Source organism: Canis lupus, chromosome X (genome assembly GCF_048164855.1).
Source record: "Canis lupus baileyi chromosome X, mCanLup2.hap1, whole genome shotgun sequence".
Classification (NCBI taxonomy): Eukaryota; Metazoa; Chordata; class Mammalia; order Carnivora; family Canidae; genus Canis; species Canis lupus.
In genome coordinates, this window is record NC_132876.1 from 116932006 (window position 1) to 116959865 (window position 27860).

General features: G+C 41.9%; 1 protein-coding gene and 1 long non-coding RNA gene across 6 annotated transcripts; one reads left to right on the forward strand and one right to left on the reverse strand.

Annotated features, from left to right (window-relative positions):
- The first annotated feature begins 2920 nt into the window (after window positions 1-2920).
- On the forward strand, window positions 2921-19247 carry LOC140628262 (uncharacterized). Its single transcript, XR_012026573.1, has 5 exons — window positions 2921-3078; window positions 4706-4853; window positions 7094-7260; window positions 15565-15604; window positions 19058-19247. It is a non-coding gene; the product is annotated as an uncharacterized lncRNA (long non-coding RNA).
- MSL3 (MSL complex subunit 3) lies at window positions 11403-27783 on the reverse strand. 5 transcript variants are annotated; one of them, XM_072817463.1, is made up of 13 exons: window positions 27599-27783; window positions 26232-26314; window positions 25738-25833; window positions 25181-25281; window positions 24538-24623; window positions 23747-23869; window positions 22796-22956; window positions 21851-22009; window positions 19900-20162; window positions 19124-19233; window positions 14914-15013; window positions 14384-14468; window positions 11403-12210 (listed from the first exon to the last, which is right to left on the reverse strand). In XM_072817463.1, the coding sequence occupies exons 1-13, from the start codon at window positions 27698-27700 to the stop codon at window positions 12111-12113; spliced, it is 1569 nt and encodes a 522-aa protein (XP_072673564.1). In that variant the 5' UTR covers window positions 27701-27783; the 3' UTR covers window positions 11403-12110. The 5 variants fall into 5 exon arrangements, with proteins under 5 accessions (XP_072673564.1, XP_072673565.1, XP_072673567.1 ...); XM_072817464.1 differs by lacking the exon at window positions 27599-27783 and adding an exon at window positions 27256-27338; XM_072817466.1 differs by lacking the exon at window positions 27599-27783 and adding an exon at window positions 26961-27105.
- Between the last annotated feature and the right edge of the window lie 77 nt (window positions 27784-27860).

The window sequence follows — 27860 nt, forward strand, 5'->3', positions numbered from 1 at the left end:
TCTACGGACAAGGGCAGAAGTCAGAAAAAATCAGTCACTACAAAAATGGTCAAGAGGGTTTTGAAATCCTGCCTTGCCTTTTGCTGCATTATTAAGAACCCAGGAACTCAAATATTTGCCAGCATGAGAACATAAAGCTAGTAAACGTATTTTGAAAATAGCAACTATCCGACTGTTTGCCTTTTGCTTACCAAACAGGATTTCACATTATCGGATATCCTTTCTCTGAGGACACTGAGGGATTTCACAGAATCTAAAAGGCAATGCTAATCAAGTAAGGAAAAGGATGTGCTGCCAGGCCTCGCTCTCGAGTAATAAATGGGTTCACACGCGGTGCTTAATGCTATTAGCGTGGGGTGATGTTGATACCAAAATGACAAGGACAAGCTCACTACATGTTGATCGTTATATTAACTTCAGTTGCTTTCAGATACTTTACAAGGGTAAATCTCCTTCCTACATAATTACTTGTAAATTCTTCTAGAATGCAGGAAAAGGACCATTTGTCTAGACCAAGAGGCAGCAAAGTACAGTCCACGGGACAAATCTTCCCCACCAACCCAGCCCTGCCTATTTTTAAATATATTGTCCACGGCGGCTTTCACGCCGTAATGGCAGAGGTTGGGTTGCAGCAGAGACGGTATGGCCCACAAAGCCTACATTATTTATTATCTGGCCTTTTACCAATCAATGCAGTAGACATTTAATTATTTATCCTCATTGTCCCTGTGGCACAATAAATGCAGATAGGTAAAATTTCAATATCTAGTGTGTTGTCTTCCTGAATGTAATTAATGGGGATTACATTAGGTTTTGGTAGAGTCTCGTCAAACAGGGCTGCCAAAGGGTCTTCCCCTCACTGTGTTGCATCCTGTTCTCTCCATCAAGACGTGGAGTTTGTTTTCTTTCCCCTCGGATATGGGGGAGCCCCGTGACTTGCTTCCATTGCACAGTATGACAAAAGATGCCTGGTGGCTTGGCTTTGCTCCCTGTGCCCTGAGTCACAGTCTGTCTCCTCTGCTGAAGAGCGGGGCCCCGCCGGTCCCCAGACACAGCAGGTGCCCCAGCCGTGGTGCCACTTGTGAGTGCGGCCGTCTTGGATGGTCCCACCCCAGATGAGTTCCCAGCTGAAAGCAACCACAGGAGGGCTGCGGCCTCATGGAGCCCCGTGGCCTAGCTCAGCCTAGGCCACCGACAAGGCAGCAAGAAGGAACTGTTTGAAACCAGCAAGCTTTTCCATTGTGCGGCAATAAATGAACTCAACTTAAGGTTTTGATGTCCCATTTAGTATCTCAAAACTTTCTTTAAGATATTTAAATCCAGTTCTAAAACAAGCCAATCCCATCACCTTCTTTTATCACTTAAACGTAGGAAACATCATTTTGTGCAGAAGGCAGCGTGAGCAGGTTGGATGAGAAATGCCTCTACTAAACTATAGGTCAGACATGGAGAATTGTTTAAGAAAGAGCAAAGTCACCTGGCAACAGCATAAGACACAAAATACAATCATCCTGGGCAGCCCGGGTGGCTCAATGGTTTAGCGCCGCCTTCGGCCCAGGGTGTGATCCTGGAGACCCGGGATCGAGTCCCACGTCGGGCTCCCTGCATGGACCCTGCTTCTCCCTCTGCCTGCGTCTCTGCCTCTCTCTCTGTGTCTCTCATGAATAAATAAGTAAAAAAAGATTTAAAAAAATACAATCATCCTCTAAGCTCTGGAAAGATCTTTTGATAGCTACCAACTCAGTGCCAGGGGTTTCAGAATCTCGTGTCTAAAGAAAGCATTCCCCCCTCCCCCCCATTCTACTTGTCTTATTAAACAGAAAGGTCGGGAGAAAGAAAGACTTCACGGATTCAAGAAACATCGCTGTTGAATTTCCATTGGCTGATGAGAGGCAATTGTGATTGACCAGTGATGGAAGGATTCAAGTTGCTCACTACTCCCAGAAAAAAAGAGAAGCCACTCAAGGAGACAAGGCAGTGAGAGAAGAAATGGATCCGGGCATGAGAATAAGAGTCTCCTTTGGAGTCACGGAAACCTGGAGCAGGGGATTAGATTCTCCATAGAGTATGGACAAGGAGCTCAGGCAAATTGAATTTAAATTTCAGAGGACAGGGCGCCTGGGTGGTTCAGTCAGCGGCTGCCTTCGGCTCAGGTCATGATCCTGGGGTCCTGGGATCAAGTCCGGAGTCGGGCTCCCTGCTCAGTGGGGAGTCTGCTTCTCCCTCTGCCCCCTGCTTGTGCTCTCTTGCTCTCTCTCTCTCTCTCAAATAAATAAATAAAATCTTAAAAAAAAATCGCAGAGGACAAAGTAACTTCCACTAACCCTTGAAACACATGTGCCTCAAAGAGACTAGAAAAAAAGACTCCAAAATGTTTATGGCAAGCAGCTATGGTAGTGGGATGAGGGATGATTTTTTTCCTTTTCAATTGTGCTTTGGCGAGTCGGTGCCTTTTAGTTTTTAATTTGGTGTTAGTTTGGGGGTAAACAGGTTAGTATGATGGTTTTAAAAGACATGGGCTGGGTCGGTTGAATAATAACCTTCACATTTTTAGAAAATGATTGTTTAAGTCTAGGTAATCAGAAGAAAATAAAACATAAAAGTAAATAGAAAACAAAAATACAGCATTATTTATAAATCCAAGAGTAAAATTCTTTTAAAGACATAACAGACCTTGGACAAATATAATCAGTAAAAAAGAAAATGCCTCCTGAAGATATTCTGAGCGTTAAAATGGACCTCTGAACAGCCACTGAAAAGTCACTCTGAAAACGTACAAACTGGGCTGGCACAGTTGTAACCTATTTGGAAACCTAGACCAGGTCGGCAAACTTGGTCCGTAAGGGGCCTGAGAATGCACACTTTAGGCTTCGTGGGCCATACGGTCTCCATGGAGACCGCTCGATTTCCACCGGCACGTGGGACCCGCTGAATTCAAGAGTCCCGTGTAAACATCAGGAAAAGACAACGATGAGCTCATTAACAATCGTGGGGGAGAGAGCTTTCTAGAAGTATTTTCACACCTAAGCCGGTGCGAGCGTAAATCACAAGAACTCATCTGGAAAGCAAGTTGCAAAGGTATCTAGAACCTGAAACGCATTCCTACGTGTGGATGCCTGCGCTGGGCCCCGGGCCGTAGGGGGGAAGCCCACAGAGCCCCCCCCCCCACTGCCCACCCCCGGGAGCGCGAGCCCCCCGCCCGATCGCCGCCCACCCACCTTGGGAGGGAGCGTGCAGCGGGGGGCCCGGGATCCGAGGAAAGCCGGCAACCCCCGGAACCTCTCCGTAAAATGTCCCTCAAGTGTACAAAATACGCTGGATAGTCCCCAAACCAGAGCCCTGATTCCACAGATCGTAAAGAACAGAACTAAAGAAACCAGCATCAGAGGTTCCATTTATTATCATTTCAAAGTCAGCTCTATGGCTCACTCGGGGCTTGAACTCACAAACCTGAGATTAAGAGTCGCGCGCTCTACCGACTGTTTTTTGTAGAGTGATTTCTGAGAGCGTGCAGACGTTTCCTTCATTCCTGTTCTCTTACTACTCACTTTCTTTTTTAAAAAATTTATTTATTGATGAGAGACACACAGAGGGAGAGAGAAAGAGAGGCAGAGACACAGGCAGAGGGAGAAGCAGGCTCCATGCAGGGAGTCAAATGTGGGACTCGATGTGGGACTCGATTCCGGGTCTCCAGGATCACACCCCGGGCTGAAGGTGGCGCTAAACCGCTGAGCCACCCGGGCTGCTCATCTCACTACTTATTTTCATCATGATTTGGTGATTGGCCTGGCTTGGAGGTTTGAGGACAAGGATGTAGTTTTTCAGTCGTTTTATTTCTCCTCATTTTTCTATGCAAGATGCCGGAGTGAGTATTATTCTTCTGCTAACCAGCAATTCTTATCTCCAGTTATAAACATTTTCAGCTCAGAGCAGCTGCGGTACTGAGCGCCTATAATGTAACCTGACATAAATGGAAACAGCTAGGGCAGCTCTCAGATATGGTCACGCACCCAAAGCACTAGGCTGATGTTGCCATCATCCTATTATGGTCAGCTGGTGTGGAATGAACTCGAAGGACAAAGGGCACACACAATCCCTTGAGAAGAACATTTATTATGCGGACGGGTTTCTTGTGTACTAATTCACTTTTGACAGGGGATGTGTAAAACCGAAGAACACTCAGCTATTTACTGCTTAAACAACAAGAATGATTCTCTCTCGTTTGCAGAGACACTATTGCTTGACCTAACCTTGCTCCTGCCGTGGTAGGTTTACCATCTCATGTCTTGGCATGTTAACATGCAGGTTTTTAGACTTGACCTCTCAGTCGAGAAAACCGAAAGAGAACCGGTTTGTCTTATTGAATGATGAACCTGAGGCCCCTCAGAAATTACTCCATGTGGTGCATTTGCTCCATTCAATGCAATTATTTGAAAAATCCCTTGGATGACCAAACAACTCCGTTCCGTAATGTCATTAATAGTTGCCCTGGAAATCAATCAGTGAGCAAAGTAGCAGACTGTCACCTCCTACTCTGCTTTTTACCACTGTGAAGCTATGTATTTCTAATTTCTATGAGACCACCAACTTATCCCCAATCCTGCATAAAAACACAGGGCCGGGGAAGAGTGGGTAATATGAGATGAGATTACATGGAGAATGTTTCAGAGATTTCAAGTTTTCATCCAGTTTTTCTTCTTTTTAGCTCCCAGTGTTATAAATCTGTCCCACGAGAACAGCCCTGAAACTGAACACCCAGGAACTCTTATAAAGCCAGCTCCCTGTCCAACAGGGTAACTCTAGACTCTAGAAAATGTGAAAAAGGCTTGTGTCTGACCATCCAGCAATTCTGGGTATGTGACCTACAGAAAGACTAGCATTTGAATACAAGGACCTCTGTACAAGTGCTGGTCTTTGCAGCACTATTAGTAAAAGGGGAACTTGGAAGCAATCTGAACGTCCAACAATGGTAAAGAAATGCATACGGGGTATTATATCCATGTGATAGTCTTATACTGCAGTTAACAAGGTTAAATTAAATGTGTATATGTGTAAAAACACAAATTGATGTAGCTGTATATACACACGTTCCTGTTACGTGTACATGTATACATGGAAATATGCATCCATCTATATGTCAGGAACATGATGAAGAGTACCAGAAATTCCATGTGCATAATATGAGCCCACACTACACCAGACTCAGAGTGTTGTCACCTCTGGGAGAGGGGCTGGGGATTGAGATCCAGGAGCAAGAGAGGGAATTTTAGCCAAATCCAAAATGTTTTCTTTCTTTTTAAAGCAGTGGCTTGAAACAAATCTTACCAGATAATAATAGTTGTTAATTTTACAGGGAAAACATACTTTATATTCTCTGTAGTTTCTACGAACTAAATTTCTTACAAAATAAAACTCACGTAGTCCTAGTTGCAAAATCCCAAAGACATGTTGCTGTCTCTATCCATTTTCTTTCTTGTCAAACTGAGCAAGAGCAGAGGCAGGTACACGTTCCCTTGGTTAGCTGATGGCTTCTGCACATACCAGAATTTCAGCAGTTTCAGCTAAGGCAATGAGGTCTGAGCTGTTCCATAGAAGGATGCAAAACATCAACAGCACAAAGACATACTGTGCTGTTAGGTGTCGCTGCATAACAAAACACGGCGGCTTAAAACCGTTAAGTCTTCATCATCCCTCAACAATATAAGGGTCAACTGGGTGGTTCTGCTAACCTAGGCTGTTTGGCAGATTTGGGGTGGCTTGTCTATGCATCCGTAGTGGGCTCGTAGGTAGGCTGGGGGTTGGCTGGTCTGCAGTGGTTTCATTCACATGTGGGGCAGTTGGCTGGTAGGTGGCTGGGTGATGAGAATAACAAGACGACATGTCTCTTATCATCCAGCAGGTTAGCCCAGGGTTGGCTCACATCTCAGCAAGGTTCCAAGGGAGGGAAGGAAAGTGAAGCACTTCTGCCCTATTTTCTTGGCTAAATCAAGTCCCAAAGCCAGACTAATGCAGGTTTCATACTAAGCAGAACAGTTCCCTTGCTGCGATCTATTGAAAGTCAGCCCTGAGCACAAGAAAAATAAAAGCCAGACCAAAATCAAGGGGAAGGAAAATGGATCCTGACTCTTGATAAGAGAAACTAAAAATTCACATTTGAACTTGATGTAATGAGCACCGGGCATTATATGCAACTGATGAATCACTAAATTCTACCCCTGAAACTAATAATACACTATTTGTTAACTAAATTGAATTAAAAAAATTTTTAAATCACCTTTGAAAGGTTACGAATAGGGACATGGGTGTGTGTGTGTGTGTGTGTGTGTGTGTGTGTGTGTGTATGTAAGATTTAGAAGCATTTTGTGTGCGAAGATTTAGAAGCATTTTTCAATCCATCTCCCACATCATGGCTTCCAAATTAACAAAGGGCTTGTGTGATTGGTTAAACTTTATGTGCTACAGAATATAAATGATAAGATGAACAGTCATATATCAAAAGAAAATTCACTAGGTTTCCCTCCAACAGAGCATTTTAGGTTTTCAGACTTCATTTTATGTACTGCCCAAACACACTTAAACAGCCTTCCTCGTCTAACACTGCTAGGTGTGTTTCTATACAGCTCACGAATCATCTCACCCAAAATCACTCTGTGGATAATAATTGACAACTAATAGATGCTGATGATCAGAAATTGTCTTAGAAGCCACCTTTACAATAGTGAACATTGAGCAGTAAATAGAATCAGCAGGCTGGTGTAATTCACCTTGTGCCAAAGCAGATCTGTAAAATGACTTATTAAATCATTCCACTGAAAGTTGTAAATCTGAGTGAGAAAAGTCCAAATCAATAGATAAACACAGTCGAAGACTTTACTACCTAGGATTGTTCATGACCTTCTGGAAGGATAAAGATTGATGTAAAGAAATCCCAGAACATGAAGACTTGTAAATACAAACTGGCTATGGTTTGTATTATTCTTAATTCATGCTATTTCTGCTGTCACTGACCTCTTCTGTTTATTAACCTTTTTTTTTTTTTTTTTTGCTTATTTTGCTTATTTTTTTTTCTTATTCCCTATGCCCTGCCCTGCAGAATTTGGGAGTCAAGGAGATTCGAAGATCTGTCAACTCCATATCTGGTCACAAAGGAACTTGTATGAAGGTGCAGCACTGGGTTATCTGAACTCAGTGGAAGTGGAGTGAGAAAAGGACTACGTATTGCATGAAACAGCTTTTCAGTTCTCAAAATGCATTTTCATGGTATATTTCTCTTAAGTTGTAGGCATATCCAATCCCTGGATCTCTCTGTATCAACTGAGATATAATTCACATACTGTGAAATTCACCTTTTAAAAGCGTACAATTCAGTGGTTTTTAGTAAATTCACAGAGTAGTACATGACCACTACTAATTCCAGAATATTCTAGAAGACTTGAGACCTATTAGCAGCCAGTTCCAATTCCCTCCTGTCCCCATTCCCTAATGACCATTCATCTTATTTTCTATTTCCTGTCCTAATGGTTTGTATGGTTTCTACTCTGGACATTTCATAGAAATGGAATCATAGAATATGTGGCCTCTTGTGTCTGGCTTCTGGAACACTTCTGATGAGTGAAGGAACATATAAAACTGATGTTCCCAACTCCTGGGGTGCCCTTGCCCTTGCCCCACCTGCCTAGAGGCCAATATCAGCCTGGCAATCCATTTCCACAAAAGGTCAAGTACAAATCCATTTCCTCAAGCAGTAAGTGAATGGCTGACATTTTGACAGAGCTATCTTACAGAGCTGAAGGGCAGGCTTACTGCATGTCACCCAGCAGAAGTGCCCCAGTCCTTCATTTCTAAAGCAAACCTTTTGTTGCTTTTCTCTTCCTTTGCTCCTCAGAAATTGCCACCCTGAGTTCACAGCCGACTGTCTACCACCACATGAACACTTGATTATTCACCCACTGATATAGATTCTAGTCCTTCCTGTGGACAGAGATAACATGTACACTTTTTTAAAAAAAGATTTTATTTATTCATGAGACACACACACACACACACACACACACACACAGAGAGAGAGAGAGAGAGACAGAGAGAGAGGCAGAGACACAGGCAGAGGGAGAAGCAGGCTCCATGCAGGGAGCCCAATGCGGGACTCGATCCCAGGTCCCTAGGATCACACCCTAGGCCGAAGGCAGGCACTAAACCGCTGAGCCACCCAGGGATCCCAACATGTACACTTTCAACACACGAAGCACATCAGCAACATGTATGATGTTACCATCCCAGTAGATGCTCCAGTCAATGTGCAGAGAGAAGACCTGCTAATAATTGCCCCATCCCATGCCTCGTGGACATTCACAGGGGACTTACATTCTGCTCATCAATCAGAAAAAAAGCTGAAGCAAAGAAATAGCCATTTACCAATTCACTTTGAGTTTAGGTGTATTCCAGGCAACACAGAGGCAGAAAGCAGCATTCTCTTTTTATTGGAATTGGGTAAAAACAACACAACTCAATTAACTTAAATACGCACTAATGATTTCTCTCAGACGAGCATCAGGAAGAATTTGGCACATGCATAAGACAAACAGAATTAGAACAAAAAGGTGTCTCTCCAATTGCATTGCTTGAAAAAAGATTTAATTGGTTTATTGAAGGATCTTATCGAATTGTGAAGTAAACACAATTTCCCCAAATTACTGCTTTTAATTTTAATCTGTTGAAACTGGGATCCCTGGGCGGCTCGGCGGTTTAGCGCCACCTTCAGCCCAGGGCGTGGTCCTGGAGACCCGGGATGGAGTCCCATGTCAGGCTCCTTGCACAGAGCCTGCTTCTCACTCTGCCTGTGTCTCTGCCCCCCCCCCCCCGTCTTTCATGAATAAATAAAATCTTAAAAAAATCTGTTGAAACTCCCTTCCCCAATGCATATCAAGTCCTTTAGCATCGTATCTTGCCAGATTTTTCAACTAGCGAAAACTTAATAATCAAACCTACCTAAACGGACATCCATATATCAATTAAGAGTAGAATTATCCATTCTTTCTTGGACAACGGGACGGTTAATTTTGGAAAATGTTGTCACTTAGGGTTACATTATACTTCTTAAAATTAAGAACTAGTTTACATAACACACTTCCTTAATATAGGACTTAAGGAAGAATCAATCTTAAGAGCATTCCCTACCAAGGATCATGCCTTATTTGTCCTTATCTTTCCAATACTTTGTGGCACAGTTTGTAACACCACAGTAGGTGGTCATCAATAAATGTTCAGATAAACTTACTGTTGACAAGCTAAATATTAAAGGGCAGAGGCCACTGAGTTATTAAAACAATGGAAAAACAGGGTAACTGCACTTCCTCAAATGTTTAGAGTTGATAATAAAATCTAATGACAGATGTAGACTTTCATAAATTGATAGTTTAGGGACGCCCTGGGTGGCTCAGTGGTTGAGCATCTGCCTTTGGCTCAGGGCATGATCTTCGAGTCCCGGGATCGAGTCCCGCATGGAGCCTGCTTCTTCCTGTCTGTGTTTCTACCTCTCTCTGTGTCTCTCATGAATAAAAAAAAAATTAAAAAATAAATAGTTTAAAAAGTTTTATTTTTTGTTTTTTAAAATATTTATTTATTCATGAGAGACACAGAGAGAGAGAGAGAGAGAGGCAGAGATGCAGGCAGAGGGAGAAGCAGGCTCCATGCAGGGAGTCCGATGTGGGACTCGATCCTGGGTCTCCAGGATCACGCCCTGGGCCAAAGGCAGCGCTAAACCGCTGAGCCACCTGGGTTGCCCAAGTTTTTTATTGTAAGTAGACTCCATGCACATCCAACACAGGGCTTGAACTCACAACTCTGGAGATCAAGAGTCGCATGCTCTATCGACCGAGCCAGCCAGGTACATCAATAAATTTTTCTTTTGCTTTTTTTGTGTACACTGTACTAAGGAATGATTTATAAATCTACTTCTGTTCAGACAGAAGTGTTTTTCTTTTTTTGTTGTTGTTCTCAAATGTTCTTTTCAAAGTCCTAGTACACGGACCTGATATACAAGATATTGAAATATTTTCAATATACTTTTAAATGACTTAAAAGGAAAACATTAACATGATGAATGTGATACTTACCTGCAAGGTTTGGCAGTTTAGGGATATAACAATTTAAAAATTAACAAAGGGAAGGTAACATATAATTTGTAGGAGGATGGTCTAGACATTTAAATCATATTTTTAACTGATGAATTATTTGAAAAATTATTAGTAATATACAAGAAAGGGACATTTGGTAGTTCTTTAAATCAACCTAAGCTGCAAATAATTAGCTTAAAGGAAGTTATGATTAGGAAATGCCTTGTGGGAAGAAAAGTTTTCATTATTAGAGAGTGAATAAATTGTAAATTCAAGGTATGCAACTATATAAATGTCCCCAGAGATAGTCTGTTCATTTCACTGGAGACATTAAACAAGGAGATTCTCGTAAAGGAATTTTTTTTTCTTTTCCAGGCCATGAAGAATTACTGATTAAACTTTTCCAGCAATTCAGAGCACACTGCAGGTGGACCAGATTAATTAAACAGGCACTGCATAAATCAAATGGAGATGAAACATAGTATGAACTCAGTGCTATTCTTGATTAGACACCAAAAACTTAAGTCTTACTTAGCTACTAACTGCACTAAGATCATGTCTACTCTGCTTTACAGGTTTTGAATCTTACCAGTCAGCATATACAGAAGTCTCTTTGATAGAACCATTGAACCACTTTGGATTTTTTTGAAAAAAAAAAAAAAAATCCCCTGTGGCCTTTGTCATTCATGACCAATGGTCTCTGGAAGTTAAGGTCAGCTGAACTGAGCTCTAAAAAAAGGCAGATGCTATCTATGGTCAAGGCCTGCATGGTACTGAGATCCCTTTAACTATAACTGAGTTACAACTTTCTTAAATGTCTAGGCCATTCTCATAAAAATTATATGTTATCCTCCTTTTGTCAACTTTTAACCTGTTATTTTTCTAAACTGCCAAAACTTGCAGTTAGTATCACATTCATCATGTTCCTATTTTCCTTTTAAGCATCTTGGGGGAGAAAGGAGCACATGAGAGACAAAAATGAGGATCAGAAGGGTGACTTAGAGACCATCAGCTAGTAATAGTGGACGAGTGTAAATGTCTTGGCTTCAGACCACCTCAGAGGGCAGCAGCAAGATAGCAAAAAACTGCACCGACTCCCACTAGCCACCTTCTGGTCAAGCCACCAAGTGGGGCAATATGAAAGAGGGATAGAAAACAAAAGGCCTTAGCAAAAAAAAGGCATAAAAATTAAAACGAAATAAAACAAAAAAAAAAGTTATGAGTCAACAGATATTCTCACTGTTCCTCTGCAACAAAGAAACAGGACAAGGCCAGAGTGAAAACTCCTGGTTCTTTGCAACAAGATGGGCAATACTTTATTTAGATCACCAAAAATAAGGTTTTACAGAAAGGGAACCATAACATTACACAACAAAGTATAGCTGTAAAATCTCAAACAAGAGAGGCAACACTTTATTTAGATTACCAAAAATAAAATTTTGGAGAAAAGGAACTGTAACAAGCAAATGTGTGACTGCAAATTTTCTTTTGCCATCATTATCAGTTCCCTCTAAAATCTTTTGGGACTACTTTGCGATTTCTAAGCAAAACTAAAATTTGTTGGACAGAGTTGCTGAGCCTCATCACAAGAACGAAAACAATTTGGAAAACAATTTTGCTTAATGCTAACAAATAACTAAAAAAATGTGGTTATTGCTAACGAATAACTCCAACAGCTACTGAAACAGCCTGACCTACACATATTCTCATTAACGCTTCACCGTGAACACAGCTGTTCTTTTCCTGCTGTCACAGATGACATGAACGGTGGCAAGGGTCACATGCTGGAGGCCGTTCAGGCACCTAGGAAGTAAACCTTAACAGAAATAACTACAGTATGTAAGCAACTCAAACAAATGGGCCCACCTCGGTCAGAGCCCCCAGGGTGGGTGTCATGTCAGCTCTGTAAAGAAGGTCCACCATCTCCCTAAATATTCACTGGGAACCCTAGAGCACAAAGCTAGACAGAGAAGTTGTTCTTCCAGAACCACCAAAACTTCAATAAATCGCCCTGGGGTTCTTGGTGCTGTAGTGCGCTTCACAGGCAGCGACATAGGCAGACTCTGGGAAGAAGTCGTCATGGTATTCAGCCAAAAACCTGGGAAAAGAAGAAAACAGCCCGGATGATCCTTATAGTGAGGACCAAACACCAGCAAGCAAGATTTTAACTGGCAACCACTCTAACATTTCACTCTTTTTTGGTATTTGAAAGAAAAAAATGAATATAATCTTGAGTTCTATATACTGATCACTTGCTTTGCGCATTTATGGCTTCTACCATTTATTAATTACCATTTCATCAGGATCTTTTCACTATCAAGTGTACAAATAAAAATAGAACCTAAATTCCACTAGGTGGCAGGCTTCATTATACAAACACTTGGTGCAAAAATGGGCTCTGAAGACTATTGCATTTTCCTGTTATAAAAACAAACTAGAACAAACTACAAACTCGGGGTTCCTGGGGGACCCAGTCGGTTAAGCATCTGCCTCCTTCTCAGGTCATGGATCGAGCCCCAAGTTGGGCTCCCAGCTCAGCAGGGAGCCTGCTTCTCCCTCGGCACTCTGCCACCACCCACCCACCCCCGCAAGCTCATGCTCTCTTTCAAATAAAAAAAATATTTAAAAAATATTTTTTTAAATAAAAAACCCTATAAACTCAACAAATGTCACTTGAGAAATTTCCAATACTTTCTACAGGCTAAGCTAAACCAAAATTGAATAGTATAAATAGTAAAGAGTATTTGGGTCCTAATTGGCCATTCCAAAAGGTGTTACAGTTTCAGCTTATAGTAGCAAAACTCGTAACAAGGCTGACTCATGTCAGATGATGGATGTTACTTTGAGGCCGGTCATTCAAAAGTTCAGTTATGCAGATGCTATCCTGTATCTGAAGTGTCAAAGACCTCACCACAGGGGGCTAAAATATTCTCACATGGGCCATATTAACCAGTAAGCTAATTAGTTTCATGGTTGTTCCCCCAGCCTCTTTCCACCTGTCCAAATTCCTAAAAATGTAAAGATAACCTAATACCTTCCTTTAGTAAAAACCGAGTAAAAGTTCATTCGAGAGCTAACTCTTTTTCTTCTTCCCATTGTGCCATTTTTAAGGTGATTATTGAGCCAATGATTCTCTAGTCAGTGTCTTTGGGTACATTTTCAAAACCAACTACTGTATTTGTAAATCTTTCCAAGTTAATCCTTAAAACTCAATTTTGTATTGGGCATACCTCAACATCAGCAGGCTCTCCTAATGCTAACTCACAGCTACTCTTCATATTTTATCGGCATTATCAGATTTTGGCCTACACAATCTTTATGCCAAATACAATTGTGCGTTTGAGGGGAGATTGGAAAGGAAGAGTATATTTTTCATATGTGTTTCTAATGAGTAATAAAGTCTAATTTCACTCATGGACACTTTACTCAAAATGTCTACATAAAAATAGCCCTTAAAAACTCCAAAAAACGATTTCCACACTGATAAATCCTACTTGATTAGCTCTTGCAGGTGGGAGCCTGACTCTAAGGAAAAGGTACCCCCCTAAAGAGAAGGAAAAGACAATATCGGGTAGATTGATGAGCTGAGTAAGGCAGGGTGATTGAGCAGCCTTGAACACCAAGGAGAGGAAGTGGTCAATAGACACCTGGATGGGAGAGAGCTGGGCCACAAGCACAAGTGAGTCTGGGGTTCATAGCATGGTGCAAAGAGTAGGGGGCAGAGCCTCAGGGCAAATGATCCTAAGATTTAATAACTGGCTCTATCAGATGAAGGAAACAATACCTTTCTCTGAGTTTACAAACTGTCAGTGTGGACTACTGGTCATTTATCTTAACTCTAAACACAAAAATCCAACCTGTAAATGCTAATGTTTAGGTTAGTTTATGTACATGCAACAAAGAAAAGTCTAATACTTAAGGCACTTCTAAATAAGAAACGTAAAACTAAATTATTATCAATCTCAATCACTTCTGTAAAAAATTAATTTTTTATTCACATGGTTACTCAACTGGATTCTTCTAGTGACGTAAAAATTTTTTTTACCTCTATACAAGAATATTCTTGACTCAGAAACCAGATAAGTTACAGAAAAAAAAAAAAAACAGCTAAAAAACCCCAATGTTACGATTACGGTTAGAACCAGTCATACTTGGCTAATACTGCTACTATTTAAAATACCACAGAGCTAGCTTCCACATCTGTTATGGAGAAGTTCAGAAAAGTCATACATAAGGCAGCAGAGATAAGTTTTCACAAAAAATTAAAATACCTAAGAAAGAGATCAAAGTGCTTCAGTAAAGCCTTCAGATTCTTCTCAGAAAAGGACATCTTTCCAAGGATTTCTGGAAGTTTCACTGCATTAAAAATAAAACCCAAGCCACTTATTATCAGCAGACTCTGGCAATGAGCAGGACATACTGAGGGTCCTTGCTTATCCTATTCAAACTGAAATTAACATCTCCATTATAACCAAAAACTCTTACTGAATACAGTATAGTGGTACAAACACAATTTTTATGAAATTTAAGATTCATTCAAGTTCCTTTTAAGAGGTCATTCTTCAATGATTTTTCTTAGACTCTCAAAATTACCACAAGATGTGCATAAACTAACAAGGGTGCTAACATCAAAGTGGAGGGGTGCCTGGCTGTCTCAGTCAGAAAATTGTAGCTCTTGATCTCAGGGTTGTAAGTCTGAGTCCTACACTGGGTGTAGAGAGTACTAAAAAAATTAATTAAAAAAACCCCAAAGTAGGGAGAGAAAAAAAGGAAGAAGAAAGCAGGGACCAGGATTTCTTACCAAACAATCGTAGCAAGTGTTGTGCCCCATAAATGTAAGAAGGTGGAGGTGGCTGGTCACCCGGGGGATAACTGTCGGGTACGAGTTTCCAGGAAAGGACCTGAGAAAAGCATGAATTGAATTTGTTATTATATCTTAACACTGTTACTGAGATATTTCAAAATTTGGAATCCCAGCAGAAATACACATGCTTTGAGGTTCTCAGTCTCAAATCGAGTGTCACATTCTCACTGTCCAGCTTCCTGTCCTTCTGTCAACTCAGGAGTTGTTTCACAGCTGGACCATAAAATAGGAGTAAACAGTAACGACAAACCAATGTAGAATTTCCAAAGCCACCTCTCTAACTTTCCCATGATCTCGGTATATAGGAGTATAAGGCATTATGGTGAAGAGAACCAAGCTACAAAATAAGTGCACTTAGAAAAAATACACAATGTCATGTATAGAACTACTATGTAAATACATAGAAAAACTACCAAGAAGTATATACCAAAATGTTAAATGTCCATTTCTTATTGGTGGAATTATGATTTGGCTGGTTTGGGAGGATAAAGGTATGTTTTCCATATAGATTATATATTAACATATATCTTATTGTTTCTTGCTATGATTTTTTCAAAACATTTTTGCCTTTTAAATCGATCATATGAGGATCCACCTTCCTTGGCGACATGGAGACACTTCTAATCACGTAAGTTGTAACAATAAACTGTATGTAGAGGAAAAAATATAGCTCTCCTTCAAAATAAACACAAGCTTATAAAAATAAAGTATGTGTGTAGGGGGAGGGAAGACTTAAAATTAGATTAAGGAAATATTTGATTTCCTAATTCTCAACAGCTATTACCTATAAATTATATGTAACTGTTCTGGTCATTTTGTCTCTTTTCCTTTATTGGAAATCACGCTAAATATATTAGAGAATGAAATAGGAAAAAGTAACTCAAACATGTTTTGAGTAATATTACCATTGTTTTAAGATTCTCTAATTTCCTGATATATTTGATTCACTCTGGAAACTAATCTAAACCATTGAATCAAATGAAAATAGACTTTAACCCTGGTAACTGATTTCTTTTCCTTCTTTCTCAATTTTAGAACTGTGGGTAGATTTTGGGCTTTTGTTAAAGTTGAGAGTTGTATTTAGAAGCCCTTTGATGAGCCTCCACAGAAATACTTCAGCAAATTATTGGACTATTTTACGGAGTTGCTGCTTTGCCTTTTGGGATCTGTCAAGTTTAGTCTGGAAATAGTAAGGCCAAAGGAAATCTTCTACAAGACAAAGCAGAAGGATGCCAAAACCACCCCAGAAAGGGATGATGTCCTCAATTAAACAAAATGAAATTGTAGAAGCTATTAAGTCTCACCATGGTTCTGTATGGCTCCATGCTGGAGGGCCAAGCTTCAGCCCTGCTTCAGCCCTGGCCTCACCCACCCTACCCGTCTGTGGTGTAGATTCTTGCGGGTAGGGATTTGGTTTCAACATCTTTATTCCATGCCCAGCACCTCAATCTGTGGTGTACACAACTGAAGCTTGGAAACTGTTTTGACACTGATATCTGAAGTTAATGTAGGGGAATCTGCAATCATTGGAACCATGAAACACAGATGTGTACAAAAGCAGGTCAATCGGATTTTTTTTTAAAGATTTTATTTATTCATGAAAGATACAGAGAGAGAGGCAGAGACACAGGCAGAGGGAGAAGCAGGCTCCCTCTGGGGAGCCTGATGTGAGACTTGATCTCAGGACTCCGGGATCACGACCTGAGCCAAAGGCAGATGCTCAACCACTGAGCCACCCAGGCACCCCCAAAGCAGGTCATTTGGCTAGTTAGCAGGCCAGTCTACCTCACTCACTCAACGCTGCATTTCAATGCAGTATATCACCTTCTATTTACCAAAGATAAATTTCATGGGGGAAAACAGGTTTCTAACAGAGGGATTATCAACTGGGGTGTGCAGACAACCACCTGTGAATCTCAATGAGAAATGTATGCATCCAGGCCCTACCCTGATGCAGTAAGTCAGTGAACAAAATTGGCAGTGTGTCTCAGGTGATTCAGATGCAGAGCTTTTACTAAAATACACTGAGACAGAGGCGCTCATGAAGGTGGAATTCAGTAAGTTCTCATAAGTCACTGTTAGAGCCTGTTGCACCCTCCAACCATTTACTAAAAACGCTATTCTACTAGAGCTTGCAGCTGTATCCTATAACCACTAGATGGTGGGCTCGCACTGCTGACCTGGGTGGGAATGGTTTTGCCCGAATATTCACGTGCCTTTTAAAAGAAACAGGACTCCCCTAGTAGTACCTGCAGGGTCTTGTCTGAAAAACAGGACATTAGGGACTGCTCCTGCTAGGAATTTCCTAACCTACCCTTTGTGTCATTATAAAACAAATTAAATTTTCTAGCTTTTCTATTACAGGTCAGCCAACTAAGACCTTCTGCCAAATACAGCCCAACCCCTTTGTGCTAAAAATGATTGTTATATTTTTAAATGGTTAAAAAAAATCACATGAATAGGAATGCCTGGGTGGCTCAGTCAGTTAAGCATCTGCCTTCAGCTCAGGTCATGATCCTGGAGTCCTGGGATCAAGAGTCATGTCGGGTTCCCTGAGTCGGCCTCTCCCTCTGCTCCTTCTTTCTCTTTGTCTCTTAAATAAATTAAATAAATAAATAAATAAATAAATAAATAAATAAATAAATAAATAAATAAAGTTAAAAAAAAATCCCATGAAAAATATTTCATTACGTGAAAATCATATGAAATTCAATTTACTAGTGCGCATGAATAAATTTTGGGAGCACACAGCCATACCCATTCATTTATGAGTGGTCTATACCTCTCTCATGCTACAGCAGAGCTGGATAATCTCAAAAAGAGACTATATGGTACACAACCCTGAAAATATTTACAATCTGCCCCTTTACAGGAAAAGTTTGCCAACCCTCATCATTAAATGTTGTCTCTCCCTCATATAGCCATCTCCCCTATGCACAGAAACAAGGAAATCCTACCTCTTAGGTGAGATTCACATAATATCCCAGCAGACTAAGTCATCTCCTGAACCTCGAAACACTCACTACCTACACATCAGTTAACTTAACTTAAAAATAGAATTTTCAGTTTTACTAAGGATTGTATTTATTTGGTTGAGAGAGAGAGAGAACGAGAGAGAACGAGCACACAAGCAAGGGGAGTGGCAGAGGGAGAGGAAGAAGCAGATTCCCCGCAGAGCAGGGACCTGCCCCCAACCCCAGATGTGGGGCTCCATCCCAAGGACCCTGGGATCATGACCTGAGTCAAACGCAGACACCCAACCAACTAAGCCCCCAAAACAGAATTTTTATTTATTTTTATTTTTTATTTTTAAAGATTTTATTTATTCATGAGAGACACAGAACGGCAAAGACACAGGCAGAGGGAGAAGCCGGCTCGCCATGGGGAGCCCAATGTGGGACTCAATCCCAGGACCCCAGGATCATGCCCTGAGCTGAAGGTAGACGCTCAACCACTGAGCCACTCAGGCATCTCAAAACAGAATTTTTAAATGAAAAGTTTCCCCACTTATTAAATGGAAACCTGGTGGCAAAGTTGTCCTAGAAAATCTGAGGTGATTTAGGTCAAGTGCCTGGCACAATGCTGACATGCTGTATGCCCTCAAAGGGATGGGTTACAACTATTACCATTAACAAGGAATTTTATTTTTTTAAATGGTTGAAAAAAACACCAAAAGAAAAACCATATTTCATATCATGAAAGTTATCTGATACTCAAATTTCAGTGTCCATAAAGTTTTATTGGAACACAGCATGTCCATTCATTTACCTCGTGCCTAAGGATGTTTTTGGAATTGAGTAGTCTTGAAGGAGACTATGTGGCCCACAAAGCCTATATTATTTATTCTCTGGACCTCTGCAGAACAAGTGTGCTGACCGCTGTTCCATAAAATGGAAACACTCATATATTTCAATACTTGTGCTCACTTTTAAAATGACCATAAGCAGAAGGCTGGAATCCTAATGATTTTCTCATTTTAGAAACCAAAACCAGTATTAAACATCATCACATGAAACATTTTGTTAATATCCACAGCAAGAGCAACATAGTGTTTCTAAGGAAACCTGATTTCTGCCCACAGGACTTAAGCAACCATAGAAGGAAGGACTCACTGGGGATGACCAGCAACACCAATGCTTTACCTCACCTCGTTTATTTCATTAGTTCTTCTGCCTTCGAAGCCAGCAAACACTGCACTCCCTTCCTTGCTAGGGGTCAGAGGAACAGGCGAGGATGATCTGCTATGCACAGGTGTCTCTTCAAAAGGAAAAGATGGTAATTATTCCCTTGTAAATCACATAGCAACTGACTTAAAGATGGCTAGAAGACAGTTACAAATAGCAGAAAAGTTATTAATCTTTAACAATAAGGCTTCTTATGCTAAAAGACAGTATCTGGATTATTTGGATAACAAAAAGGAAATAAGTACTGATACATGTTACAACATGATGAACCTTGAAAACCTTAGGCTACATGAAAGAGGCCACAGGCAAAAGACCACTTACTGTGTAGTTCTACTGATAGGAACTGATGCCTAGAGGAGACAAATCCATAGGGACAAGAAGTAACTAGTGGTTGCCAAGCAAAGTGACAGGTTAGGGCTGGGGGAGGGAATGGGAAGCTCCTGCTACTGGACCCATGACACAGAACTAAACCAGCAGGTGCGGAGCATCCAACTGCAGAGCTGAAGGTGTGGTTACTGCTCTGTCTCCAGGCCACATGGAAAATGCTTGTGAGCCTCGGTTGGAGCCAAACTCCTAAGTGGATTTCACAAGCTCACTGGGTGAATCTGAGTATAACCATGCACTTGTCCCCAGTCCTGTCCCGGCCCCTTTTGTCAGCTGGTTTCCTTTCAGGAAAGCGTTGGCTGGCACAGGCCAAGCACAAAGTGAATGGCTTTCTCGCACCTAAGAATGGACCTACTCTTTTCCAGGTGCAGGAAAAGCTTTGGCATGCTGGCGGACGTGTCCTGCTGCCGGCGCTTGGGCTGAGGCGAGGCACTGCTCTCTGACAGCCTGTCACAGTTGGCAGAGTGGCGTGTGGACCGCCTCAGAGACTGCAAGGCTTCTGGTTCAGCTTTGCGCCTTTTGGGGGTGGCTGGTTCACCTGTGGTGGGCTGACTCTCCGTGGACTGTGGTGTGGATGGATTCAACAAAGGTGGGCTTGGAGAGAGCTCCTCCTGGTTCCTACAGAAGAGAAGACAGCAGTACAGACACCTGGCCCACAGAACTTCTGCAAAACCTGGAGCAGTTCTTAAATGTCCTCCTTCAGACAGAACAGAAAATCCTCTTGACTCCAGGTTATAAACTTTTACTTTCAAACGTGTCAAAACAATGTTCCCTTAAGGAGTAGCCAGACATACTCAATCATTTAAATCCTCTTGATAACTCTGCAAGGCATGTTGGCATTAAAGACTGCGATACCCCTTTTGTATTTATTTTATAGCAATGGTTCTCAATTGGTAGTCACTTTGCTCTGCCAGGGGACAGTGGCACTATCTGGAGACAGTGCTGTTTTGGTTGTCACAACTGGCAAAGTACTACTGGCATCTAGTGCATAGAGGCCAGGGCTGCTGCTCAACAACCTACAATGCACAGGACAGCCCCACCACAAAGAATGATCTCGTTCAAAACACCAATAGGGCCAAGGTTGGGAAACTCTGGTCAGGAGAATAAGACTACAGTAGCTACACATGAGGTGAGTAGCATAGCATAACATTTAGAATTGTGCAATGCTGAGTTGTGCACCTGAAAGTAATGGAACACTTTATCAACTATACTTCGGTACATTTTTTTTTAATACAGAGAGTAAGGATACTATGTTATCTCACCACATTGTAACTACTCACAGACTAGAAAGAAAAGCCACAATCATCTAGCCAGCTTTGTGGAACAAACAGTCCACTCTGGAGGTTGGCAACGTTGAGGTTTGGAGTAGGGCAGGGGTTTATCAACAAAGGTCCCCAGTGAGTTGCACAGGCCACTCACATAGGGTAAAACCAATGGGACAGTCTGGCGGGCTGAAAAGAGATGATCATGAAGCAGACAGAGAACCAGGAGCAAGTAGCTGGGAAGGGAGATGGGGATGGAGGGGCAAGACGGCCAAAGCATGGCATGTAGCAAGCAGGAAGTTGTTAATATCCTCTCTTGGGGAGCAGAGTTAGCAGCAGCAGTGGCAGACAAAGGCAGATCGTAAAGTAGGCAAGAGCAGATGAAGAAGTGGAAATCATGATAACAGGCCACTCTCACAGGAAAAAATAGAGGAAGACAGGGAAGTAGCACATACAGGTGAAGGTATAGACTTCAGGTTGGATTTCTGCCCCTCATGCCTCTGCCCCTCATGCCTCAGCTAAACAATAGAGATTTGGGCATGCTTGGTGACAGGAAAAGAAACTAGTGACAAAGCAGAGCAAGAAAGGAACTAACCTTTGGTTGAAGGCAAAAGGTGGCCAGCCCTTCATGAACTTTCTAATTTAATAACTACCCAATGAGGCAGATGCTCTTTCCATTGTACAGAGGCAAAAGAAAGAGGCTCACAAGGCATCTCCGTGAGTCACACAACCAGTAAGTGAAGGAGCTACCTTCAAATCCACACCTTTTGCCCTCTTCTCAGCCTGTGCCTTCACATTTGTCTTCGGAAAGACAGGTTAGCTCCTCAAAATCCAACCAAATTCTCACACTGGAATCTTCACTTGGTAAAATCTTTCAGAGCCATGTGAAAGTGAATGACTTAGCTTACCCAGGAAAAAACTCCACTTTTCAATCTCTTCCTCCAAATCTGTTGGTCCCATAGCATTAGATGGAAACCTTCAAAGACAGAGTCAACTATTTGATTGCTGATATCTGACAGTTAAACTGCAGGCAGTCTAACTTACCTGTTAGTGTTTGTGGCACTTTCCTTAATGGGAAGAAAAAACTTGGATGAGGTGACCTTTTTATATTGAACTTGTTCATATGGATACAGTAAAACCAGTGGGAGCGTGTAATCAAAGGTTATTCTTAATCCATCCACCATCTCCTTACAAAGGTCAACGCTAGGAGAATAAAAGATTAGAGATGCAATAAATGCTTTCCAAAATGTCATAATGAAGTTGCACGTTTTCAATAAGGCAGAGTTTTAAACACTATACCTTGCCTCTACACGTAAAGAACACAGGGAGTTTGTAGATGCTGGCAACAAAAAATTAAATGGAAACATTGATCTATAATATAAAGTGAAAAAAGTGCACTAGTAACTTTAATTTACCACGCTGAACACAAATGAAAACGTTCAGTGCCACACGAGAAGCCCAAGCAGCCTTTGCTGAAGATGGACAGATCCCAATTACTGGGCACCAAAGGAGTCAGATCTGATGAACTACTCCCAATATTTGTTTTGAATCTAACAATCTACCTGTCTGACTCCAATCCAGCTGGGTCACATGCACAAGAAAGGCTATTAACACAATTATCCTGATTGAATAAAAACCTGTTTGTAAGCAAGCTTTGATAAAATTGGATTTGCCCATTCTGGTGCTTCTCAAGGACAAAGTTACCTCCCTGTACTGTATCACTGAAAAAAACTGGTCTTGGTGTTTAGGCAGTGCATACACTTAATATATCCAGACCAGATACCTAAATAGTTATTGAGCACTTTGAAAAAGGGACAATATTTTGATATTAAATTTGTTATTAAATGAATTATTTATAAGTTAATTGAGTAATACATTAAATGAATTCCATAGTACAGCAACAAGTGTGTCACCTATTCTAAATGGAAGTCATTTCTCTAATACACAAAGAGCCACTGAGACATCAATCCCTCCCACCCACCAACTCACTTCTTTTCTGCTGGGATATAATGCACATTCATATTGGCATGTGGCATAGCATGATGGTGACGAGGCCTTTCATTGGCTGAAAAGGCTGCATTGATAGCAAAATGCTTCACGTAGGACTCCAAAATAGTTATGATGTTGGTCTGGCATGGAAGTTTCACTAACTGTTAATAAAAATACAGACATTGGATGCATGCATTTCATTGTATAGACCATATAGTCCAAAGAACAGTGCTCTTAGCTACATAAATTTTTCAACTCTAAAGCCAATTCTGTTTGAAGAGAATCTTTTAAATAAATATGCTTTGAAGCTCTTTGATTGCTTTTACTAATCCTATCCCCATGAAGATCACAGTATACATTTTAAAAATAAGCAGTGAGTCACATCTTAATGATCAATTATGACCACCTGAGGAGACCATGTCCACAATCAGCCTCCATGACAGATCAATTACATCCTAATCTCTATTTTAAAATATTTATTTATTTATTTGAAAGAGAGAGAGAGAGGGAGAGAGAGGGAGTGAACATGTGGGTAGGAGCAGAAAAGGAAGAGGGAGAATCTTAAGCAGACTCCTCACTGAGTGCCGAGCCTGAAACGGGGCTGGATATCATGACCTGAGCTGAAATTCAAGCATTGGGACACTTAACAGACTGAGTCACCCAGGTGCCCTGTGTCTTAACCTCTCGAATGAAGCCCAGCCATAAGGAGTTTGATAAAGTGCCCCAGAGGATTCTAATGGACCGCCAAGGTTGGGAAAGACTATGCATGCCTTAATTCAGTCAGTGGCAGAGCATTATTGTCCGAGAACTCTAGAACCTGAACTCAGTACAAAACTTAAGACATGAATTTCATTCTTACAAGGCTCTCAATTGTTGGAGTCTGTGACTGTAAAATGTAGCTAAATGAAAGCTCTATTACAAATCTATGTCTTATGTATTCTCTCTGCATACCCGTTTTCTCCTGTTGATATAGTAACAATCATCCTCAAGCTTCTTTTTCAGAACTTCAGGGATTTCTATAGTTATTGTTCTTTCTTCCATTTCCCTTTTTGTGTGCAGCTCAGGTTCTTCCTTCTGCAACATCACAATTTCATTTTTAACTACTTGTAAGGGTAGAAAGGTCAATATCCAAAGGATACAGACTAACACATGAGAGCCTACTATGAGACAAGCCCAGTTAATCCTCAACAGTGAGGTCACATGTCCCACAGAAAAGTGCATTAAAGGCCAAAAGGTAACAAATTTTAGGGCACCAACCATGTTGCAAATGCTAATTTTGTTTCTCCTCCTTTTAAGTCTACAAATGAGATTTATATTAACTTTGAAGGCAGACAGAAGATGCCAGACTCTGATATACAAGATTTAAAAACCAATCACCATTATAAAAATAAAGCTCATGACATCAATGGAAAGAAGGAGAGAACTAGGATTTGTGAAAGTACTTTATGGGTAATAAGAGCCACCAAGACGTTAATATGAGAACTATATAAATCAGGGTTATTTTCCTTTATTTTTTTTTTTATTTTGGGGGGTTATTTTCCTTTATTTTTTTATTTTTATATTTATTTATTTATTTATTTATTTATTTATTGTTATTTTCCTTTAAAGATCAAGTGCAACTTTACAATATATGGTCAAAAAATGCATTTTTACAAAATGATCTGCAACTGGAGAATTTTATCACATAATTTTACCACTAAATATATGCCAAAAACAGTGTTTTTACAATAGAAACTTTATACCACTTCCGGCTTTTCTTCAATATCACTTTCTTCACTTATTTCTTCATCCTTTTCTTCACTACTGTCATCAGAGGAACTGCTTATTGCTAGGGAAAACAAAAACTATCAGGTAAACCAGCATCATATACCTTCCTAATGTTTACAATTATAATTCTTTAAGGTAGAGCATGTGTCCCACTACTGGCAACAACTGTGGTCCTGCATATATTTTAAATGCTGAACACAAATACTGTACCTTTCAGAATAGCAATTTATTTTGAGAATTGTAACATCAATTTCCATGAAGGCAAAACCCACACAAGTTAATGATCTGAAAGCATTTAGTCACCTAGGATTCTATGGTTCTCTGTTGCCTTCATAACTGGGGCCAAGGCTTGGGAAGTGCCAAGAAGAAAACATGAGGAGTTAGTACAAATAAAGACACTGGCTGAAAAGGCAGTGGTCATGAGCAAGACTGCTGAGGTATTACAGTTGGCCCGATTGATACTTTGTCAAAAACAAAAGTTGCAAATGTTACATGTAACATTTTTGGGTTTTTTTTTCCCCTGTCTGTAATTGCAATGAATCCTCCCCCTCAATCTTGTGGTGTAAAAGGATTAGGTGAAAGTTGTTTTAGCCAGAGAAAATGAAGTCAAGCACTCACAGTTTTCATCATTTTCATCTTTTTCTTCAACAGGGAGGCTTTTTAAGACAGAGTCCACTCCAGGCAACCTGCAGCGCTTCTTCTTTCTTCCTGTGCTTCTCCTGAAAGAAAGTATGCACAACTAAAATAAATTTTGATGCTGACTGATCAGGATCTTGAAGTACAAACGACATACAACAACAGTGATGTCTAAGAACCTAAAAATCATTAAATCCTAGAACATAAATGTTAATTTCCACGTAAGAAGATTATACAGTAACTGCTCTAAAAATACAGCATTTAGAAAACAATTCTTCACTAACACACTTTAAATATACAAAGTTAACAAGCCATGTTTGTCACATTTTTACTTTTATATTTTAAAAATTGTAAACAATAAGAGAGAAGACATTTTTTCTGAACTTGGGAGGTTTTTATTTTTATTTTTTTTATAAATTTATTTTTTATTGGTGTTCAATTTGCCAACATATAGAATAACACCCAGTGCTCATCCCGTCAAGTGCCCACAAGAGAGAAGACATTGAATAACATTCAGGTCATGATTTTTGTGTTCTTACAGGCGAGCTACAGCTTTTCTTGCCAATTTACGCTGTAATCTCCGATTTTCATCGGTGTCACGAAGGACATGATCTTCAGCTGCCCATCTATCCCAGCTAATAAAACAAAAAAAGGAAAAGGATGTAAGTAAAATTCAGTATTTTTGTTTAATATGAAACAAACTCTAAAAGCACCTCACAGGAACAGAAATGTCCCAGAAGTACTTATGTTTTAGAAAACTATGTAAACATTTTAAAATCACAAAAAGCAGATAAACTAAAAAGGAACTCATGCAGACACAGAAACAACCAGGGTTTCCAGACTTATTCATAGAGAATTCAAATATAATTGAATTAAAAGTAATGATTCTTCAAGAATAGGCAAGGTTTAATAAAAGAGCAGAAAGCAGGAAGTGAAGCTTTTTCTACAAGTGCTTCTAAAACTTAAATAAGTTTGCAATGTTCCTGTGCTGAAAGATGATCAATTTTCAATCCCGTGTAACAATTACACTCACCTTCTGTTCCAACCATTAAAATGGATCAGATATTCTGGGATCTTTCTGCCTTTTTCGTCTTTCCCAACAATAACATCGACAATCTGAAACCAGGAAATATTGTCCACAAATGACAGATCATACAGGAATATTGGAAGCCCGATCAGAAAAACTAGATCATAGATCTCTTTTTAAAGAAAAGAAAGCATTCTCTCCTTTTTTAGACTGAAAGCTGGGTTGAAACATTTTTCCTTTCAATTCCATTTTTTTCCCTGAGTGGATGCCTCAAAATAGGAAACATCCCTCCAACTGCCTCGGGATTGGTCTCTGATACAGAGACTGAGTTCAGCTTCCGAAGCCATTGGCCGACCGATTTGTCACTAACGAAAAGAGTCCAGGCCAGACACGAGAGCTGCAGCCCTGAGACCTCTGGGAGTTGTAGTCGCCCTAGCTCAACCGCGTCCGGGGCCAGGACGGCTGGCCGATCCTGCCACCCCTCCCAGCGGGGTCCCTTGAGGGAACATCTGGGGCAAACGATGGGGCGTGCCACCCCCAGGGAGGGTCGAGGCGGGGAAGGAGGTGGGACAGCAAACAGCCACAGGCTGCGGGAGCGGAGTCCAAAAACTTGCAAACCCCACACGCTCTGGGGTCCCCCTGAGGACAGAGTCGCCCAGAAGCATCTGGGGCCCCGGGGGTTCTATTCGTCATCCAGACCCCAGGAGCTATATTTTCGACTCAGTTACCCTCTACCTCCTGTCAGTCCCCGAAACTTGGATGGGCAACGGGCGCGACTCAGGGTTTGAAGACCTAAACGCTCCAAGGCCGCAGGGCCGAAAGCGCCGGCTCAACACTGCCCTCGGGTGGAAGGTCGCGGCCTCCGGGCGGCCTGGGCCCGGTGCGATTGGTGCCGCAGAGCAGTGACGTGGCCAGTCGACGGCCAGAACTCTGGCGCTGCCGCTGAGGACCTGGCCGCGGCGCTCAGGGCGTCGCTTGGCAGCCCCCGAGGCGGCGGGCCGCGCACCACGGGGAGAGACTCGGCACGAACCGGCAAGCGGCCTCCAAGAGCGCAGCCCTCACTGGCGTCGCCCCCGCCAGGAGACGTCGCGGCCGCAACGTCGCCACACTGCCCGCGCCAACTTTCCGAGGGCGCGTGCGTGGCCCCGCAACCGGCGGAAACGGAAGCGCCCGCGCCCCGACTCCCCCGCGCGGCGTCCCGCGAGCGCCCCCTGCTGCACGCACGGCGCGGCGCGAGCCGAGGAGCCACCGGCATGGAGCGCCGGGCCCCGCCACTTCCCTGCTCCACGCCGCCGTCCGCACCCGCATCCGCAATCGCCGCCCGTCCCGGGGCCCCCCGCCCGCGCCGCCTCCCTGTCCCTCCGCGGCGGCACCTTGGCATCGTACAGCACCCGCGCCTTGGTGGGGTCAGGCTCGAAGCACAGCACTTTCTCCCCTGAGTGGAATTTAAATTTCATGCCCTCGCTCGCGCTCATTTGCTCATCGTGGCGGAGGGCGAGGCTCCGGGGCGGGCGGAGCGCGCGCGGTGGGGGAGGGGGGTGGGGGCGGGGAGGTGGCGCGCAGTGGCGGGGGTGGGGGGGAGGGATCGGGGAATGGCGGAGGCAGTGGCCGCCCCGCCCTCAGTCCCGCCTCGGC

Coding starts and splice junctions, on each gene's coding strand:
- MSL3 (XM_072817463.1), bottom strand. CDS start 27,700: ATGAGCGCGAGCGAGGGCATGAAATTTAAATTCCACTCAGGGGAGAAA. Junction 24,624..25,180: donor AGATGAAAATGATGAAAACT/GTGAGTGCTTGA, acceptor TGTTTTCCCTAG/CAATAAGCAGTTCCTCTGAT. Junction 20,163..21,850: donor AGTGCCACAAACACTAACAG/GTAAGTTAGACT, acceptor TCTCTTCTGTAG/GAACCAGGAGGAGCTCTCTC.